The sequence below is a fragment of the Equus caballus genome, chromosome X (genome assembly GCF_041296265.1).
Source record: "Equus caballus isolate H_3958 breed thoroughbred chromosome X, TB-T2T, whole genome shotgun sequence".
In the NCBI taxonomy this organism is placed as follows: domain Eukaryota; kingdom Metazoa; phylum Chordata; class Mammalia; order Perissodactyla; family Equidae; genus Equus; species Equus caballus.
In genome coordinates this window covers 12,929,536-12,951,793 of record NC_091715.1, presented here as the reverse complement: position 1 = coordinate 12,951,793, position 22,258 = coordinate 12,929,536, and the positions used below count along the sequence as shown (strand labels likewise).

At 38.0% G+C, this 22,258-nt stretch overlaps 1 protein-coding gene across 32 annotated transcripts in view; it reads right to left on the bottom strand.

Annotated features, from left to right (window-relative positions):
- REPS2 (RALBP1 associated Eps domain containing 2) overlaps positions 1–22,258 on the bottom strand; it is a 247,307-nt gene that overhangs the window by 55,360 nt on the left and 169,689 nt on the right. For 28 of the 32 annotated variants that reach the window (XR_011434852.1, XM_070257713.1, XM_070257704.1 and 25 more), the window contains one exon: positions 2,167–2,228. Coding sequence is in view for 28 of the 32 variants with exons in the window: in XM_070257713.1 (XP_070113814.1) it covers positions 2,167–2,228 (62 nt within the window). In the remaining 4 variants the exon portion in view is untranslated. Of the gene's footprint in view, positions 1–240; positions 332–626; positions 911–2,166; positions 2,229–22,258 lie in introns of all 32 variants that reach the window. The other 4 variants (XR_011434850.1, XR_011434849.1, XR_011434851.1 and 1 more) reach the window with 2 other exon arrangements.

Below are 22,258 nucleotides of genomic sequence, written 5' to 3'. Positions count from 1 at the left end.
TTTATCACAAGCAGTTTGTGAAAGACTAGAACACATAAGTGACCCATACAGGTGGTTAGGTGAGTTTCTTCTGGGGTCAATATTAGGAATTTGTCATTGCACAAAGACTAAACACAATCATGTGTTTATTACCCAGGACTTCCTCTGCTGAATATGTGTATCCCACCTACAATGGACCAAAGGCGAAGAGTCGGGGGAGAGAAGTGGTGTAGGGATTTTCTGCCTGCATTTCTTACACACCTGTGTCTGCAATCTGAAATCTCCAGTTAGGCATCTGAGTTGGAGGCTTGGGCTGAGCTCTGGGCTCACTGTTTACATTGTGATGGGGAATCTGGTAGACAAAGAAACAATCTCATTCATTAATAGTGACTTGAGAATTCTCAGTCCCCGGTCTGATCCTGGGTCACTAAGCCCCAAAGTAGGCAGGAAGCCCACCTCAAGCAGCTCAGATGAGGACTACTGATAGCAGCAACACATTTTACAACCAGGAAGTAACTATTGTCACTTGCACAGCAGGAGAAAGATAAGGAAGTTGGTCACAAAAGCCCTTTCAGATAGGTCTTCTACACATTCATCCAGGTGCCTCCCAAGCCCCAGTTTGAAACCTGCAGCTGGTAGATAAGCACCTCCAGAATGCCCGCTAATTTTGTTGTGACACAGTCCAGGTTTGCTGTCGGTGCAAATCAGGAGCCTCATCTCATCCAGGTCCTCCTCCGGGGGACGTGATGAAAGCCTCAATTGCCAGTGAAATGGATCACTGTCTTCCTGTACACACAGACACTCTGACCCCAATGATGGGAAGGGGAGCAATCTTTAGGAGATGGACCTCAGTTTGGGAGCTGGCTCTACTATTACTGGCTATGTCACCTTGAGTGACTTGCTTAACCCCTGTATGCTTCAATTTCCTCATCTGTAAAAAAAGGATAATATTAGTACCTACTCCATAGGGTTTTTGTGAAGATTAAATAATGCATTGAAAGCACTTAGCACAATGCCTGGTCTATTGTAGATGCTCAATAAACAAACCTAATAATTTAAGTGAGGAGAAATTATAATCAGGGAAAGGCTTAGAACTAAAGCTTGGCATTAGACATAAAGCAGAGACTCAATAAATACTTGATCGATGAACCAATATCTCTTAAAGCCAACGCTGGAGTATTTGGAGAAGGGCTTCTCACTTGTTTATAGGTGGGTCAGGAAGAACAGGACTTTTACCCTTCAAACTGAAGCAGGAAGCCAATACCTCATGGTATTTGCATCTCAAGGTTGAGTGGATGCTAAAGACCATCTAATTCTCTAAAAGGAGGACAAGCAAATGTTACAAGTGGTTTCACTGACTCAGCAAGTTCTGAGCTGTGCCATATGGAAAGGTACACTCTGAACCATCCAGAGCAATGAGGTAGAAACTGGGACTGTTTATAGAGAAATTTCCCAACACTTTGTGCCAAAAGTCAGAGAGGGTCTTTAAGGAAAGAAAGTTTCTTCAGCAGCAATTAATAAAAGAAAGGATCTGTAGCACCCTTTACCATATTCCACAGATTTGCTGCGTGCTTCTCATTTTCAACTCCGCAAAGAGTGTTGATGAATAAGGCCTTAGTAGCACATGTAAATAAGGCAGAATTAATTCACAGGTGAAACAGATTTTGGTGACACACTCTCCCAACTCCTGCTGTTTCAGCTTATTGTTCCAAGGGAAAATAGCCTCAAGAAAGCATACTGGGCCCAAACCACAGCACTAACCCCATGCTGATGACCATTTATTTTTAGTTTATGCAGAATTAACACAGCTCCTAAAACAAGTGATGAAAATACAGGCACCCAGAATGCACATAGCATACAGAAAACCATGTCCTCCACCCCCAACTGGAGAGACACCCCTTCTTCTACTCCTCTCTCTGAATGAAAACCACATGCAACCCTCTGCAGCCATGAGTGCACGAGTACACATTTGCTTGGTTGCTGATTGAGAAAACTTTCCCTTTTCCACATGAGGTTGGGGGGCTAGCAGATAAGAAGAAATTCAATCACTCTCTGCTCTTCATCCAGATGTCATCTTGGGAATCTGACCAGCCAGTTTTATGGCAATCAAGTCATGCAAAGGAAGCACACTGGTAGGACAACCCTCTATGACCAAACAGTTTACAGAAATCAACATCTGTCTCCTACCTGTGATGGACAAGGTCTCGGAGGGAGCGCGGGTGGTGGAGGTAACAATCCTGATTTAGTGGCTGAAAAGAAAAACGCATACTGTAAAAGACTACCAAAATAAAACATCCTTCCACTTGTTAATTGCAAATAGCAATCCCATTTAACATGTTTAAATTTTTTAAATCCATCTGAAGGCTTTATAAAAAAAAATGAGTATGTGCTATTTGTAATCACTTTTTCATTTTCATCCTACTTGAAATCCAAGTATTCATATAGGCTGTTGTGATTAAGACAGTGTAAAACAGTAAGGAAAACATATCCTTTCATCAAAAGACTGGAACCTAGCACATGAAAGGCAGTCAATCCCTCATCATTCTGATGTTAATTATTTAGTTTTGAATAATCTAGGCCCTTTGGCTTCTCTCATATTTCTCCCTAGCTCTGGTCATTACACTGCTCATTAGTTCAGCAGGTAGGCTGCAGAAACTAAGGGAGCCGAAATCCCAACTACGCAGCTCTGCTGCCCTGTAAGTGAGTGGATCTGATAGCAGTAGGGGAGGTCAAAGTGATGGACTAAAATGATGCTTAGGGATTCTTCAAAAATCTCAATTTCCTTTTCTCTCCTTGATCCTTATTATCAGGGATAATTAAATCTGTTTCTCAAATAATCTGGCCCCATTTAAAGGATCTTTTGAAAGAAAGTTTCAGTCTAATTCTTTTTTAATTTTGTGAGATACAGAGAAAATATGAGTTACGCCAAGAACATCTGAACTGTAACTTAATGAAAATAAACATCTGCTATTGAATTATAAAGTTCATAATCGCACACAAGAAATAAGTTTATCATCACACACTGGCAAGTTAAACCACATTCCTTACAAACTCCTTAGTGCTTCGAACACTGTGCTCTATATCACTAAACATAGTTTATTTGCAAAACCGTAATATGCATGCTAATATTTGGACAATTTTCTGTGCCTTAAAAATAAATCAGCAACATGCGAAGAACATAAAAGTTTTTGCAAATCACTTTTGATTTGACCTAGTTAAATCAGACAAGCTAGAAGACGGAGTTTGGGGCTTTCCACAAAGGTAACTCAGAGTAATTTCACAGAGATTTTCATTCTGAGCCAGTGCACGGATATGGTACAACCATGTGAGCCCATCAACGATTCCTCTCAATCTGTCTTGTGTTAAGATTTATGAAACACATCAGTGGGTCAAAACTGCAGAGGTGATGAGACCTTGAACAGACTTCGATAACAAAGCATGTAGCAGCAGAGAATGACAAAAGTCTCAGAAATTATCCATCTCAGGGCCCCTACTCCACAGGTCCTCATGGATTGGGCCTTTACATTACCAGGTACTTTAAAAACAAACAAACAAAAATCTATACACGCTTTTAAGGGAAAGGCCTTGCACCAAGAATAAAGTGTGGGTTAAAATAACCTTTCATTAACAAAAGAGGACTAAGAAATGATAAGCCATTTAATGAAACTGACTTCTGCTTCCAGCCAAAAATGAGTAAGAGCTATACTCTCCCATTTGAAACAGCCAAAAACAAACATATACTCTTTATATGAAACAACAGTTTAAGACACTGGAACAAAACATATAAAACAACAGTTTTCAAGACACTAGGAAATCAGGCAACAAAAGACAGTGATCCCTGAGAGACAGGAAACAAGGTGAGCTGTGTGACTGACTGTCCCTGCTTACTGCCCTGAGAGTTACTAGAAATAGGACCTACATCCTGATTCATGTCTGAATAATTTCATTTTTACTATTAACTTTTTTAAATGTCCTATTTTTGTAAAAGATTATGTGAGGGTCTGTTTCTGAAAATACTTTTGGGTAAAATTATATCACCTATGAATATTAACAGCAGTTTTGTTTCCTCTTTTCAGTACCTTTATCTATTTTTGTGGGGTTTTTTGTTTTGTTTTTTTTAAAGATTGGCACCTGAGCTAACAACTGTTGCCAATCTTCTTTTTTTTTTTTCTGCTTTATCTCCCCAAACCCACCCCCCCATACATAGTTGTATATCTTAGTTGCAGGTCCTTCTAGTTGTGGGATGTGGGACGCCACCTCAACGTGGCCTGATGAGCGTTGCCTTGTCCGCACCCAGGATCCGAACCCTGGGCCGCCACAGCGGAGCACGCGAACTTAACCACTCAGCCATGGAGCAGGCCCCTATTTTTGGTTTTGATCTTACTCACCCAGCTAGAACTACTGTAAAGTTGAATAATAGTGGTGATACAGGCATTCTTGTCTTTTCTTGATCTCAAAGGTAATAAGGCTATTTCACCATTAAGTCTGGTATTTGCCATATGTTTGTTGTAGATACCCTTTAACAGATGATAAAAATTTCCATCTATTTTTTTGAGATTTTTTAATAACTTGTTGAATTTTAACGAAAGCTGCATCTGCAGCCATTGAGATGACGGTATGATTTTTTTCCTTATAATTTGTTAATATGATATATTATGAATTTTTTAATATTAAAACACTTGTAGATCTAGGATAATCTCAATTTAGTCAGATTTTTATATCTTCTTGGCTTATATTTAGACTTAGTCAATATTTTGTTTAGAATTTTTGCAACTATATTCATGAGTGAGACTGAGTTTCCTTTCCCATGTGGTCCTCTGTTATACTTGATTTGGCTGGAGAGTGTTCCCCCTGTCTATACTCTGGAATATGTTTGTAAGATTGGAAAAGTTTGTTGTTGTTGAACGTCAGGCAAAACTTGATAAGAACCATGTGGGCCCAGAGTTTGCTTTGAAACAAGATTTTTAACGATTCCTCTTCTTTAAATGTTATAGGATTATTCAGACTTTCTAATTCTTAAGTCAGTTTTGATGAATAAATGTCTAGAAAAATATTTATTTTGTCTAAATTTTCACACTTATTGCCATAAAGGTCATCTTAATCTCTGCATATGTAATTTTCTTTTTCCATTCCTAATACCGTCCGTCATCACTTTGTCCTTCATTAATCTCACCTGATATTTGTCAGTTTTATTACTCTTTTCAAATAACCAACTTTTAACTTTTTTAAGCCTCTATATTATATGCTTGCTTTCTGTTTCATTAATGTCTGCAGCATCTCCTTCCATTTACTTTCTTTGGGCTTATCCTATTATTCTTTTTCTAGCTTAAATTGGTTGCTTAGCTCATTCATTTCCAGCTTTTCTTCTTTTCTACCATAAGCATTTAGTTATTAATTTTCTTCCAAGTATCTCTTTAACAGAATCTCATAGGTTTTGATATATGAGATCATTCAGTTTTAAAATTTTCCTAATTTCCATTATAATTTCCTTTATGATATTACTTTCTATCTGAAGTTCATCCTTTAGAATTTCCTTTATTGAGAGTCTCTTAGTAGCAAGCTTAGTTTATTTGACTGAAAAGTCTTTACCTTGCCCTCATTCTTGAAAGAAGATTTCACTGGGTACAGAATTCTAGATTGACAGCTGTTTTCTCCCAGCACACTGAAAATAACATTTCACTGTCTTCTGGCTTCCATGATGGTTGTTGAGAAGTCAGATGTCGTACAATCATTGTTTTTGGTAGGCAGTCTGTCTTCTCTCTGGTTGCTTCCAAGATCTTCTTTTTGTTTTTGGTACTCTGCAGTACCAAACTTTACCCTGTGTCTGCATTCCATTTCTTCATCCTCTTTTTCTTTCATAACCTGCTGAACTTCAATGGAATTTCTGAACTATGTGATATCCCATTAACTTTGGGAAATTCTCAGTGATTCTTCAAATATTGTCTTTCCACCATTTTCTTTCATCTCTCCTTCTGGAGCTCTTTGTCTAGCTGTGCTGTGCTCTGGATAATTTTCTAAGATCTGTTGTCCAATTAAGCAACTCCCTCTTCAACTGTACTTAACGTCCTGTTAATCCAGTCTTGAGTTTATTTCAATTACTAATTTTTCATTTCTAGAAGTTCAATTTTGTCTTTTTCCAAAATGGCTTTTTCATTTTTATAATTTCTTAATTACTTTTCATTTTATTCATCTCCTTTTCTTTCAACATAGTAAACACATTTATGTAACAGTCTGTGTCTGATAATTCCAAAATCTGAGGGCTTTGTATTTCCTATGGTTTTATTGCTTCTGCTGGCTCTCTCTCATTGTGTTCCATTTCCTAGAGTGCTTGGCAACCTTTGACTCTGAACGCATATTCCTTGGGACTTTACCTGTAGGAATATTCTGGGGCCTGGGTGGAAAATGAGTTTCTCCTCTATTACTTCTGCCAGAAAACTGAAGGTACTATCAACCTGGAACCACTTTAAACTAAAATCTTGGCTTGATACTGTGAGAGATTCCTACTTTCTGCTGTCCTGAGATTTTGCTACCTGTCTTATAGTAAAACTTTTGAGTATAGATAGTAGTTTTAATATTTACAACTAATTTCACTGTTATCTCATTAACACAACAGTGAAGAGAACTGTTTAAAACTGGGAAAACAGACGAGTGACCGATAGCTGAATGAGCAGTAGAGAAAGCAGAGAGCAACCAATTTGCACCACAGAAGCCTCCTGATTCTCAAGAATTGGTGATATCAAACTTCTCTGGAAGTAGGGGTAAAATGAGGAAAGTAATAAAAAGTAAAGAAAATTAGCTGACGGTGGATCCTACTTCCTACCCTTCAGGAGAAGGGCATACCTCGACAAGACCCTTAAGATCTGGTTCCAGCTATAATTCATGCTGTTTTTGGCTTCAGGATCCCTGCTCCTGTGGTCCCCTCTGCCTGTAGTGGCCATGCCCTACCCCTACTTCACCTGGATAACTCAGAATATAGTAAGCGACCAATAAATATTTGTTTGAAATAACATAAGGAAGAACTATAGGATTATGTTCCATCCCCATATTAAAAAAAAAAAAAAAAAAGACTGGGGATGCCCAGTGGTGCAGTGGTTAAGTTCACACGTTCCGCTTCAGTGGCCTGCAGTTCGCCAGTTTGGATCCCGGGCGTGGACCTACACACCACTTACCAATCCATGCTGTGGCAGGCATCCCACATATAAAGTAGAGGAAGATGGGCACGGATGTTAGCTCGGGGCCAGTCTTCCTCAGCAAAGAGAGGAGAATTGGCGGCAGATGCTAGCTCAGGGCTAACCTTCCTCAAAAAAAAAAAAAAAAAAAGACTGCTTGAAGCAGTTCAGGAGCAGTTAGGTCCTGAGGTTTTTCTCCCACATTCTGCTCAGTTTCAGCATGTTTCCCCTTCAGCAAAAGGCAAGAAATATTTTTATTTTCCAGGGAGGACATCAGGCCCAGATGAAGGGATGAGGGCCACACTGAAAACAGGAGGATTCGGTAAATGTATGTACTTTGGAGATGCTGAGACTCTTCCAGCCCTCTTCTTCTCTGCTCCCAGACTGTTGCATCCAGAGATTGGAAGAATGCGCTCCAGGGAACTGGACCAGCCAAGAAGGAAGCTCTAGATACCAACATCAAGAGATCTCCAATAAGATGGCCCAGTCAGATCATTCTACCATGAGGCCCACAGGCGGCAAGTCCCATCCATTTATTCATATATTCCAATCAGCTTTTTAGCCCTCATTCTTAAATCTAAACAGATAATGAAGTATTACTAGATAGCTGCAGAAAATTTCTAACCTAAGTTAGAGCAATAAAAATAGAAAAAAGTAACCTCAAAGAAACAGATTAGATCTATGTTTAAATGTTTAAATATATATTAATATTATCAGACTGATCATTCAGTTTAGTCCAGAAATATTTAAATATTTACTATGTGCCAGGCACTGTTTGAGGTGATGGGAAAATATCAGTGGAAAAAATAGGTGCACCTATAGCACGACTGACAAACAATAATGTACAACTGAAATTTCACAAGATTGTAAGCTATCACAAACTCAATAAAAATTATCTTAAAAAATAGGAAAAAAAGCTCTACCCTCATGAAAATTACATTCTACTAAGAAGATAAATAATGGGGTGGAAGTGAGGGACGAAATTTTAATAGAGTCATCAGGGAAAGCCTCAATAAGAGATAAGAGATGCTATTTGCAAAGACGACATAATGGGGTGCTATTGAAAAAAGAACATTCAAAAACTTAAAAAGAGCACTTGGAAATTAAAAACACGATAGCTGAAAAGGAAAGTATAATAGAAAGGTTCAAACATAATCTGAGGAAATCTTAAAGAAAGTAGCGTAATATCTGAATAAAAGTTCCACAAAAAGAAACAGAAAAAATAGCAGGAAGAAATCAATTAAATAGTTCAAAATATTTCCCAGAAATGAAGAATGTGAGTTACTAAATTAAAAGAGCCCACTGAGTGCCCAGAACAATGGAAGAAAACAGACCCGTGGCAAGGCACATCAATACAAAATTTCAAAATAGTGGAGTTAGAAAATTTACAAGTTTCCAGCAGCGGGTAAGAGAGGAGGGCAGGCCACATACAAAGGATCAGGAGTGCAGATGGTTTTAGACTTCTTAATATACCATTGGAAGCTAGAATTCATTGGAGCAATGTCATCAAAATTCTGAAGAAAACTTATTTCCATCCGACGATTATATACCCAAACTAGCAGCCAGCACAATGCTTCAATTAAAAATATTTTTAAACATGCAGGGTCTCAAGTTGAGCTCCATGCACCCTTTCCAAGAAACCTACTCAAGGATGTGCTCTATCAAACAAGAGAGTAAACCAAGAAAGAGCCAGACATAGGACACAGGATAAAGGACATCCACTATGGGAGAAAGGAGAAGGGAATCCTCAGATAACAGTGTAGGGAGATGCCATAATGAAAAACTATGTACCAGGCATAGAAGACAATCACTTTAGATTTCTTCAAAAAGATGAAACTAAAACGATGTATCAGAATTTCATGAGAGGAACTTTAGAACATTGAGGGAGTCTACAGTTGATTCAGGGGCAAGTACATTAAAAAGATACAAGTTGATTATCCACTTCAAGGCAAACAAAACTCTGTGCAAGTAAGAAAAGTAAATAATTTACTATATGGCTTATATAGTCATAATAATAACATAAACACTACTTACTAATCTAACCAAAATTATAATATAAATATACTGGGAGGGTGGAAGAGGGGAAAGGTGCTAGAGGAGGGAAGACAGTAGATGATGACTAACCCCGGAAAGTCCACAAGAGGTTATACACACATGTTATTTTGAAATATGAAGGAAATACCAAAATAATCAACATAAAAAGTCCTGTAGCAAAGTGTATTCTCCCAAGTCTTGAGGTCTATCAACGGCCTTGGAGGTACTTCCCAGACTTCAGTTTGTCCCCTCAGTTCAGCATGGAGCCCTGGGCCTTCCCCTCCACCATATCAGGATATCAGCTGTGATTATTTACTTTTCTAGCTTCTTTCCTCTCTTTCCACAAGTCATGTCCACTGACCCTGAGTCAACAGAAAGGAAAGCTAAGAGTACCACTCATTTTACTTCATTCCAGATTTGGAGTATCAGTAAGAAATCTTAAGATTTGCCTACTCACACACACGGCTTCTGGAGGGAGGCAGGCAGAGTTCAGAGTGCACCTACAGCCTCAGGTTTTCCTTCAGCTGCCACTCTTTCAAAAAAAATGGCATTAGCTCATGTATCTTTCCTTGATGAGTTGCTGCTGAAAAATCTCTTCCATGTGTTTATGATTCTGTGTTCATTTCCTTTAATGGCAGGAGATATTAATCTAACTTCATTCTACCAATTTTACATCTAATTCATCTTTTCGTCTCCCAGAGCACCTAAATACACTGCCTTGTGTTTAGTATGGACTCACAAAGTAGGTGAATAATTGGAATTGAATTTAGTAAGAAATCTCCTCTTAGAATATTTTCAGTCCATTCATGACCTTAAATTGGATTCAAATATTTTATCCAGCATGCTCTAATCAATTTAAAAAAAGAAGTACACCTTCATGCAAAGTGAAATTGAAAAAATACTTTGGCTCAACAATCTAGCGTAACATGCAAAAGATGACAACGTACCTGTTCATAGTAACACCTGCTTTCCCGGAAGGGAAGAGAAGGAAAGAAGAGAGGAGAGGAACACTTTTCTGCATACATTAAAAGCTACCACACTTGTGAAACAATTGAAGGTTTATTCCTGAAGTCTTACAGTTAATAAGGTGGGACACCAGATACCAGCAAGGCTTTGTCAAATCAAAAATTTTTATACGTGTAATCAGGGAAAAACTAATAAATACCCAAGTCCTGAAAAACAGATTAAAAAGATCATGAAAGAAACTATCATTTAATCCTAAATTCAGAAAACATAGTAATAACTTCCAGTATTTATTAAATTTATTGAAAGATGTGCATTTTCTGACACTGATCCACTAAATCTCAGCTTCTTGGTATTTTCATCCAAAACTCTAACCTCTACAATTTTTTATCCTCTTACATCATTATGCTTAGAAATTTCCAGGCAAAATATTATTCATAGATATTACTGTCTATTTACTAATTTCCTTCAGATTTTTACAAAGCCCCAAATCAGTGACTAAATGAAAACATGTTCCAACTTATTGAGTGGAAATAAAGCAGCAGATGTGGTAATTGAAAGCTTCAAGGAACAGAAAGCTGATTCTTCAAGGGAGTGAAACTTGGAATTACTTCAGCTGCAGAAAAGGACTCCCATCCCCCCCAATTAGGAATATTTTATGAAGAAAATAAAAGCATTCAAATGCCAAATAAAAAAACACTTAAAGGATGGAAAATGTTGAAAGGAGCCTGCCAGTGAGACCTACACTTTTAAGTATCAATCAAGTGGAGTTAGCCATATGAAAAGCTTCAAGGATTTCATCAGTAAGGACCATTCCTTTTCTTGGCAAGTTCATAAAAATGGCTATTTCTTTGTAACAGAAATTGTTCTTTCTTTCTCTTCTTTCTAATCACAAAAGCATGTCTGAGCCTATGCCTATCCACTGATCACCCAGTTACACACAGTGATGGGTTCATATGTCATACACACCTATGCATATGATAAAATGTTTGCCAGGAAAACTTTTCCAATAATACCTGCCTCCATCCCCTGATGATGCCCCACTTACCCCCTAAAATACAAGCTTATTAAGTTCTCTGTTAAACAGTACAATTTTTTTTCACCAATTAAAAGAGAGAAACTTACACACGCCTTGAAATTGTTCAACAGGGAAAACATTTAATGACTGAGTTTGGAAAAGTAATGAGATCAAATTCAATTCTTTCACTTTGAAGATGAGAAAATTAAGGCCTGGAGAAGTAAAATGACATCACCAAGGTCACAAGGCTACTACGATGCAACAGTGAGTATCACATTTTGAACCTATATGACAGGTAGTGGTAAAGAGCAGAAAAGTGCACTAAGAGGGGGGATAAGCAGCTGGACAGGAGTGATTCTATATATCCAGGGAATAAGCATGTCAGAAGGCTGCAAAACAAGAAATTATTGCAACTTCAAGGAACTAAAAAGATGCTTCTGAATATGCTATACACCACAAACTCAGACAAATAAGATGCTGGACACCATCTAAAAATGTGCCATTGTAGTAAATATTTAGCCTTCTGAGTCATGTGATCACCTCTTCACAGGACTATGTACAACTCCCCTGCTTTAAAAAAATATTCAGGGGGCCAGGCTGGTGGCATAGCAGTTAAGCGTGCGTGTTCCACTTCGGCGGCCTTGGGTTCACTGGTTTGGATCCTGGGTGCACACCTAGCACCACTCATCAAGCCATGCTGTGGCAGGTGTCCCACATATAAAATAGAGGAAGATGGGCACAGATGTTAGCTCAGGGCCAATCTTCCTCAGCAAAAAGAGGAAGATTGGCAGCAGACATTAGCTCTGGGCTAACCTTCCAAAAAAACAAAATATATTCAGGGGGCCAGCCTGGTGGCATAGTGGTTAAGTTCATGTGCTCTACTTCAGCTACCCGGGGTTTGCAGGTTCAGATCCCAGGTGTGGACCTATACACTGCTCACCAAACCATGCTGTGACGGCGTTTCACATACAAAATATAGGAAGATTTGCACAGATGTTAGCTCATGGCCAATGCTCATCAAGCAAAAAGAGGAAGATTGGCAACAGATGTTAGCTCAGGGCCAATCTTCCTCACCAAAAAAAAACAAAGAAAAATCAGTATAGTACTGGCATAAGGACATATAGATCAACGGAACAGAATGGAGAGTCTAGATAAACCCTTATATTTACAGCCAAGTGATTTTCAACAAACGTGCCAAGGTAATTCAATAGGGAAAGGAGAGTATTTTTTAATAAGTAGTGCTGAGACCACTGGATATCTACATACAAAGAGATGAACTTAGACCCTCATCTCACATTATATGTAAACATTCAATCAAAATGGACTAGAAACATGAATGTAAGAGCTAAAATTATAACACTTTTAGAAGAAAACATGAGAAAATCTTCCATCTTCTTGAGTTAGGCAAAGATTTCTTAGATGTGACACCAAAAGCACGATCCAAACAGCAAAGAATTGATAAACTGCACTTCACTGAAATTCAGAACTTTTGGGGCTGGCCTCGTGGTCAAATGGTTAAGTTCACGTGCTCCACTTCGGCGGCCCAGGGTTTCACTGGTTCAAATCCTGGGCGCGGACATGGCACTGCTCATCAGGCCAGGCTGAGGCAGCGTCCCACATACCACAACTAGAAGGACCCACAAATAAAATATATACAACTATGTACTGGGGGACTTTGGGGAGAAAAAGGAAAAAAAATTCAAAACTTTTGTGCTTCAAAAGATCCTGTTAAGAAAATGAAAAGGCAAGTCACAGACTGGGAAAAAATATTTGCAAATCACCTATCTGATAAAGGACTTGTATCCAGAATATACAAAGAACTTCAGAATATACAACTCAACAGTATGACAAACCCTCAATTAAAAAACGGGCAAATAATTTGAGTAGATGTTTCACCAAAGAAGATAGAGGAATCACTAAAAAACAGATGAAAAGATGCTCAACATCACTAGTCATCAGGGAAATGCAAATCAAAGCCACAATGAAATACCACTTCACATCTACTAGGATAGCTATAATAAAAAAAGACAATAATAAGTGTTGGTGAAGATGTGATGAAACAGTAACCCTCATACATTACTGGTGGGAATGTAAAATGGTACACACTCTAGAAAACAGTTTCGTAGTTTCTTAAAAAGTTAAACAGGGGCCAGCCCAGTGGCATAGTGGTTAAGTTCACATGCTCCACTTAGGGAGCGCAGGGTTCACAGGTTCGGATCCTGGGCACAGACCTACACTCATCAAGCCATGCTGTGGCGGCATCTCACATACAAAATAGAGGAAGATTGGCACAGATGTTAGCTCAGTGACAACCTTCCTTAAGCAAAAAGAGGAAGATTGGCAACAGACGTTAGCTCAGGGCAAATTTTCCTCATCCAAAGAAAAAAAAAAGTTAAACATAAATTTACCATACACCCAGCAATTCTGCTCCTACTTATCTTGCCAAGATGAAAACATATGTTCACACAAAGACTTCCATGCAAATGCTCATGGCAGCATTATTCATAATAGGCAAAAAGTAGAAACAATTCAGATGTCCATCAAACTGAAGAATGGATAGACAAAATGTGGAATAGCCATACAATGGAAACTATTCGGCAGTTAAAAGAAATAAAATACTGATACACGCTACAACATGGATGAACTTCAAAAACATGATGCAAAAGACCCCATATTGTATGATTCTATTTATATGAAATGTCTAGAAAAGGCAAATCTATAGAAACAGAAAGTAGATTAGTGGTTGCCTGGAGCTGGGCATGGGGATTACTGTAAAGAGGCATGAGGGATATTATTGGGGTGCTGAAAAATGTTCTAAAACTGAATTATAGTAGCAGCAGCACAATTTGATAAATGTACTGGAAACCATTGAGTTGTACACTTAAAATGAATGAACTGGATGGTCTACAAATTATACCTCAATAGTTTTTTTAAAAGCTAAGACTGGCGAAAAAAGTATAATTAATCATATGGGAGGGAGAATAAAGATGAAACAAGATGGGCCACAGTTGATAACTGTTGAAGCCAGGTGTTCAGTATACTATTCTTTTTCTTTTTAATATATGAAGTTTCTGATAATAACAGTTTTTTGATCATTAAAAAAAGAAATAGTTATATTCCTAAGATTTCCAAGTATTTATGAAGGCAAAACTTTCTTTCCTGTCTCCCTGAAGTACCTCAGGGAAACCTGCCCAACACTGTAAATCAAATGGAAGAAAACACAGGCAAACAATATTAGTTTCTTGTATACAGAGGGAAGCATATTTATTGTTTAATATGTCTTTTAACTTTAGATATCAGTGTTATTACCTATAGAAAAACAGTATGGTGTGCCCCCCAAATTAAATTAACATAGATTGCTTTTTCTGACACCAAATTGGCTGCAACAAAGATCTGAACAAAGACTTCCCATCTTCAAAGGATTCTGATGGAGAACAAAGCAATTATATTCTGCAGATCTCAGTCTCCTTGCCCGTAATATGTGAGAGTTAGCTGAGATGACATTTAAGATCTCTTTCAGCATTGATACTCTATGATCCTAGAATTTATTTGCCAGTGTTGACCAATAACTCCTTCTTCCTGCACCATGGGATATGTGGTAAGGGTTAACTAGGTCCCAGATGGAGACACATGCAGAGTTGAGCGACAAAAAAGACATGAGATTTAACCTTAGTGAAAGTCAAGTTTCATTTCTCATATTTACATAAACGCATTTCTCCTAATCATTTTACTATTAAACTCCTTAGGTTGGTTAAAATCACTAGCTGTGCATGTGTGTGTGCATGTTAGAAGGAAGGAAGGAAGGAAGGAAGGAAGAAAGGAAGGAAGAAAGACAGGCAGGCAGGCAATCTGGAAAAAGATTCTATTATCTTGAAACTCTCTCTTTTCCATCATGAATTTTTAAAAAATCAGACCAACTTCTAACCAGTCTCCAGCTATTCCTATAACATGGGCATGCCAGGCCATGTTACTCTGTCCCTTACTGAGTTCATGTACTCTCATGGCTTCAGGTCCAGTTGTCAAGACACAGGAATTTGGTGTTTACATAGAAGGTCGTGAAGAGTTTTGAGTAGAAAGGTGACATCATAGCTGTGCTTAAGAAAAGTAATCCTGTTGCTCTATGAAGGAAGGAACGAAGCAAGCAAACCAGACTAGAGATTACTGTTTAGCTTCCCAGGCAACTGGTAATACAAAGTGAACCAAGGCAGATATCAAAGAAGAATCAACAGAATTTGACTCCAAATATCATATCCATCCTTCAAAGGTTAGTTCAACAGACTGTGCACCCCCCACCAACATACCCACAGATCACCCTTGTTAGAAACCACCCAGACTCAGCACCCCTCTCATCTGTAACTGTAATACTGATTGGCAGAATGTAGGGCCATATCCATATTCTTCTTGGAATTCTCCACAGTACCAAGCACACAGTAAGTGCTCAGTAAATATTGGTTAAATGAATAAGATACTTTTCCTGGTCACCACTACTGAAGTCTATTTCAATGGTTTCATATAATTCTCTAAACTCGAATGCATATAAGGAATTTGGTAATGTATTGAGAATTATATTGTTTTATGGCACTCCTCAGGTCACAAGCTTCATAACAGTCCTAAGCAAAACGTCCAACAATGGGAAAATGGTTAAATAAACCATGGTCCAAATTAATAAAGGTAAAAGAAATAAAAGAGAGTATCACCAGTTTCCAACTACCAGTGAAGCAGCAGATCTAAGCAGCGGTTTGCTGGAAAATGCTCACACCAGCTTGTGAGAGGCAACTGTGCACATCTGTTCCAACCCCACATTCAATGACACATCAGAAACAGCAAAATTGGCCATGGCAGGAGTGTTCATACCATAAAAATTGGTAAATGGCCAGTTGCTAAACATTTACCAACACACCACTGGATGTAGGCAATGATGATCAATACCTGATAAAACCATTATTTGAAAGGCTGTTGGGGATCTTCATCATAATAGATGACTCAGGCTAATACTATATGAACTCACTGATCAGTAAAACTTCAAGAAAACTGAGGCATTAGACATCAGGGACCTCCTAAGGTGATGCAGTAGGCAGTACACAGCATCGCTAGGAAATATTCTTGCCAAAAATAGTAAATCTGATCCTAATCAAGCCTAGATCCACCTACCAGTTTATATAAAATAAAGGAGATGGAAGAAAAGACAAACAGTCAAATAGAGAATGTGGAAATGTCTGCAAGGTGGATGATTTTCTTATGAATGAATGAATATCAAAGCGGGGGGTGGGATTGAAGGAGGACCCTATCCATTCAGAGATTTAACAGATGTCAAAACAAACACAATGTGCACGTAGCCCTTGTTTGGATCCTGATTTGAACAAGTCACTATAGAAAGATATACTCAAGACAATGCAGGAAATCTGAACATTAGCTAGATATATTAGACAATATTAAGAGATTACTGTTAATTTTGTTACATACGATAAAGGTTTAATGGTTATGTTTTTTTAAAAAGGCCTTATCCATTAGAGATACATATAAAGTATTTATGTATGAAATTATACAGTATCTGGGATTTGCTTCAAAATAATCTGAGGATGAAGGTTCTCTACTTTTACATACATTTGAAATTTTTCCATCATACAGTTTTTAAGAGTAGCCAGTGTATAGAATATATATAAAAGAATGAAAAAATTATCAGTTCTGACATGGATATTTCTCCAAGAAATAATGTAGTATGAAAAAGCCTTGGAAACATGCACAAGGTGATGCCAATTATTTTAAAGACAAAAAACCGTGAAGTTGATGTTTCACATATACATTCATAAATGCACTAGAAAATGTCAGAGGGATACATTCCCTGGGGAGAACACTGGGCTTGGTGAGGATGAAGTTAAGGGACAGATTTATAATGTTTGAAGTTTACACACAAGGAAGTATTTGTCTATTACTCAAATGAGTTTTATAAACATTTTAAAAATAAAGGTTGTACTAACACTTCCCACTGCATCCTCCAGAGATTCCAGTTCTGTTCCTCCCCACACTCCCTCATTAAAGCACTCAGCCAGCCAACGACAGCTGTAAAAACAGAGGGTGCATATAAAAGAGAATGCACCCTGCCCAATAGCAGGACTGGCTGCACCCTCACCTTGGCAAGCCTTTCTAAACCTTCTCCAGGCTTCTGTCTTCTACCAGCACAAATCATAGCACTGTGCTAGTACAGCAACTTTCACATAAATTATTGGAAAATAAAAAAACCCTATAAATAGAGAAAGAAACAGGAAAAGGCAAAGGGAAGCCAAGGACAGACAGCATACTGCAACCCCACCTTCCAAAGACTGAGACTGGCATGTATCTAGATGAACATGCTGAATACCAACACAGTCAAGCTTGAAAATACCCAGACTGTATTTTTACCTCCAAAAATGTTCATCAAACCTAACAGCCCAAATATACCTCTCTATGTTTAAATGAAGTTCTAGACTTCAAATCTCATGACAAAGTGACGCTATACTGCAGCCAACACCTTTTATCTATCAACTACCGAGAAGCTCAAAGGGAAACATTAATGCTTTGTCACTATAACTTCTAACGATAGACCCCTACCACAAACGAGATCAGGCCTGAAAGCAAGATTCAGGTCCAGAAAGGTAGAAGGTATACCCTGGTCCTTCAGTGACAACTGTAGCAGCAGCCAATTGCCTAGGTCTGGAGATGAATCCCAGTTCTCAGCTGGCTGGTGAGGAAAGATGAGGCCTGCGACCAACAGGAATAACAGCATTCTGCCTTCTGCTCTGTTTTAAGAACTCAACCTCCAGCAGAGGCAGCTGAAGAGAGACACAGCTACTAAATATCTAGCCAAGTAGACAAGTTGGAAGAGACAAGTAGGGTAGAGAGAAGAGAAATACTTGCCCCTTCTTGAGGCAGCAGAGTGTAGGCTCTAGCACTGGACTGCATGAGATTATGCCCCAGCTCTATCATCTACTAGTTCCATGACCTTGGCCAAATTAACTTCTGTACCTCAGTTTCTGCATCTCTAAAATGGGAATAAAACAGCACCTACCTCATTAGAGTTATTGTAAGGATAAGAGATAACACATGTAAAGTGCTGCAAATGTGTCCTCTGTACAAAGTAAGCCTCGAATTCATATCAGCCATTATCACTATTATATCTAGTGTTAGGTGTTAATGGAGTAGAGAGCCCAGAAACAACTCTTGCAAACAGAAACTTTGCTTAGGATGAAGTAAACACTGCATATTAATGGCTAAAGAATATACTATTAGATAAATGGAACTACATCAATTGGTTTCACATATGAGAGAAAAAGTAAAATTAGATGCAAGCATTCAGTAATGATTCTTTCAATGTTTTCCAAACACTGAAAGGGACTTCCTCCTTGATTTGTGGGTAGCTGCAGGATTAGTTAAGCAGTCAGAAGACCAATAATGAGTATGTTTCCTACCTCATTATCTAAGTTAATGATACGATGTGTCCAGACAACAAAGAGACAAGTTCAATAAAGTTACAGGATATAAGATCAACATACGAAACCCAATTATATTTCTATAGACTAGAAATGAAGACTGCAAAAATGAAATTAAGAAAATAATTCCCTTTAGAATAACATCAAAATAAATAAAATACTTAAGAATGTAAGTACATGTAAAGAAGTGCAAAACTTGTAAGCTGAAAAATTACAAAACATTGCTGAAAGAAATTAAAGACAAATAAATGGAAATATATCCTGTGTTCATGGACTGGAAGGCTTAAAATTGTTAAGATGGAAAACATCATGTTGTACACCATAAATATATACAATTTTTATTTGTCAATTAACCTCAATAAAGTTGAAGAAAAAAATATCGTTAAGATAGCAATACTAACCAACTGATCTATAGATTCGATGCAATCCCTACCAAAATCCCAGCTGGCCTTTTAAAAAGTTTTTTCTACAGAAATTGACAAGCTGATCCTAAATTTCAGATGGAAATGCAAAGGACCCAGAATAATCAAAATAATAATAAAGTGGGCAGGCTCAGACTTCTGGATTTCAAAACTTATTATAATTCTGCAATAATCAAGACAGTATGGTACTGGCATAGGATAGACATATAGATCAATGGAATAGAATTGAGGGTCCAGAAATAAACCTTTATGTTTATGATGAATTGATTTTCAACAAGGATGCCAGGAAAATTAAACGGGGAATTAATAGTTTTCTCAGCAAATGGCACTAGGACAACTGGATAGCCACATGCAAAGAAATTAAGTTGGACCCCTGTTTCATACCATATACAAAAATTGAACACAAAATGGATCATAGACCTAAATGAAAGAGATAAAAATATAAAACTCTTAGGAGAGGAGTAAATGCTTGTGACCTTGAGTTAGGCAATGGTTTCTTAGATATGACACCAAAAGCACAAGTGACAAAAGAAAAATAGATAAACTGGACTTTACCAAAATTAAAAACTTTTGCACTTCAAAGGATACCATCAAAAAGGTTGCAAGGACAACCCACAAAATGAGAGAAAATATTTGTAAAACATCTATCTGAAAAGGGACTTGTATCCAGAATATATAAAGAACCCTTACAACTCAACAACAATAAAAAGACAAATAACCCAATTTAAAAATGGGCGAAGATTTTGAATAGACATTTCTCCAAAGGTGGCATAAATATGGCCAATAAGCACATGAAAAGATCTTCAACATCATTAGTCATTAGAAAATGCAAGTCAAAACCATGACATGACTATTAGGATGGCTAAAATAAAAAGGATAGACACTAACAAGTGTTTCAAGGATATGAAGAGACTGCAATCCTCATACATTGCTAGTAAGATGGTAAATTGGTGCAGCTGCTTTGGAAAACAGTTCAGTAGTTCCTCAAAATGTTCAACACAGTTACCATATGACCCAGAAATTCCACTCCTATGTACACATTCAAGAAAGGAAAACATGTTTACACAAACACCTGTATATGAATGCTCAGAGCAGTATTATTCATAATAGTCAAAAAGCAGAAACAATTGAAATGTCCATCAAATCATAAATAAAACGTGCCATATCCATACAATGTAATATTACTCATCCATAAAAGGAATGAAGTACTGACACATGCTACAATGTGGGTAAACTGTGCAAACATTATGCTAAGTGAAAGAAGCCAGTTAAAAAAGACCATATATTATATGAGTCCATTAAAATGGAATGTCCAGAACAGGCAAATTCACAGAAAAACAAAGTACGTTAGTGGTTGCCAATGGCTGGGGAGAGAAAAAAGGCGAATGGAGAATCACTGCTAATGAGTATGGGGCTTCTTTTTGGGGTGATAAAAGTGTTCTGAAATCAGATAAAACTGGTGGTTGTACAACACAATGAATATACCAAAAGCCACTGAATTGTATACTTTAAAATGGTGAATTTTATAGTATGTGGATTGTATCTCAATAAAGCTTTCATTTAAAAAAAAAAACTGTCCAGACTGCCAAACTGAACCCTTGGCTGGCTGTGTACTGCAGATCCAAAAGTTTGGGGGTGGGGCAGGAATCCCATAATCCTACTAGATTTTTAAATCCTACTAGATTTTAAAAAGGGAACAAGTAGCACTCACAGGAATGATACAAAAAGGAAATCTGTAAGGTCAAAGCTGTCTGTACTACCAAATTCATCCTTTAAAGAACTTGAAAGGAAGTTTGGTTTTGAGAACATCCATTATTCCCAAGGGGTTTATCTATTTCTCAAGTTGCAGAAAGAAATATTCATTTGTAGAAAACCCAGGAGAGAGTCTTCGAAGCTCACCACCCAATAAACACAACCTCCCTTCCAAGTTAAGACAGAGTCCTTATCACAACACTTTAACTATTTGTAATCTCACAATGGAGGCTTTGGGAAATCCTCCCAAACTATCCCTCAGTGTTGGAGGGGCACTGAAGAGGAATCTGAAGAACATATCATGGACTTAAAGAATGCTCTAGAATGCTTCCGTCATTTCAGCTGCATCCTAGGAGATGGCAGCAGATTGGTCATAAAGATACCCTGGGTACAGAATGGTAGGCTAGTTTGAGATAGGTAAACTCAGCCAGGAGGACATCTCTAGTACTCTCAGGTACTATCTGGTCATTACAACTATAGAAAAAGAAGTAAATTTTTTGTAATAGGCAATATCTGTACATAAGGCAAAATTAAAAAGATACAAATGGTTATTCAGTGAAAAGTAAGTTTCAGTCCTGTCCCCAGTCATCCTATTCCCTTCCCCAGAGGCAACCACTGTTACCAGCTTCTTAAGTATCCTTCCAGAAACTGTCTATAAATTTAAGAATATACATATTCTACACCATGCCTTTTTTCACTTAATTTACCTCAGACAACTCTCCACTTAGTACACATACCTTACTCTTTTTAACAGCTTCGTAAAATTCCATGATATGGATGTACCATAATTTCTTAACCAAGGAATGAATTTTTATTATCAATATGCCTAATGGAGAGATAGGACATTAGCTACCCAGGGGAAGACACTATCTATGGATGGGTTTTGTTCAGCCATCACAATGGTTTTAACAGGTGGATCTCTATTTATTTGGCTATACAGGATGTGGTAGAAAAAGCTGTCCACCAATATCCACTGTCCTCTTTTACTGAGGTATCACTGGGAAATGGCTTCCTTGCCCAGGATGACATTTCCCAGCTGCCTGGCAGTTAGCTATATCCATGAGACTGGGCTTCCTCAGTTAGATTTGAGTGGAAGTGATGAAGGTTCCCGGTCTGAAGCTTTAAATGCCTGGCTATATCTCCTGTACACAATTTCTACCTCTTCTGCCAGGTGGATGGTCAATGACAGAACAGGGCTGATGCAGCAGAGGCAGCACTGAGGCAGTTGACGGTCACTATGGAAACCTCAGGCCACAAACCTTAGGCACGGCCTTGGAAAGGGCGCTCAGTGTTGAGAGTGGAAGGAGGGGAGTTCCCACCCCATAGAGTGGAACAGAAGAAATCCCTTCCATGAAAATAAATTACCTAATGAAAACAACTGTTTCAATGAGGAAAAGGAGGTTAGGGTCTAAAAAGTATTGCCTTCAGTGTGATTTTTCTTACAGGAATTTCAGT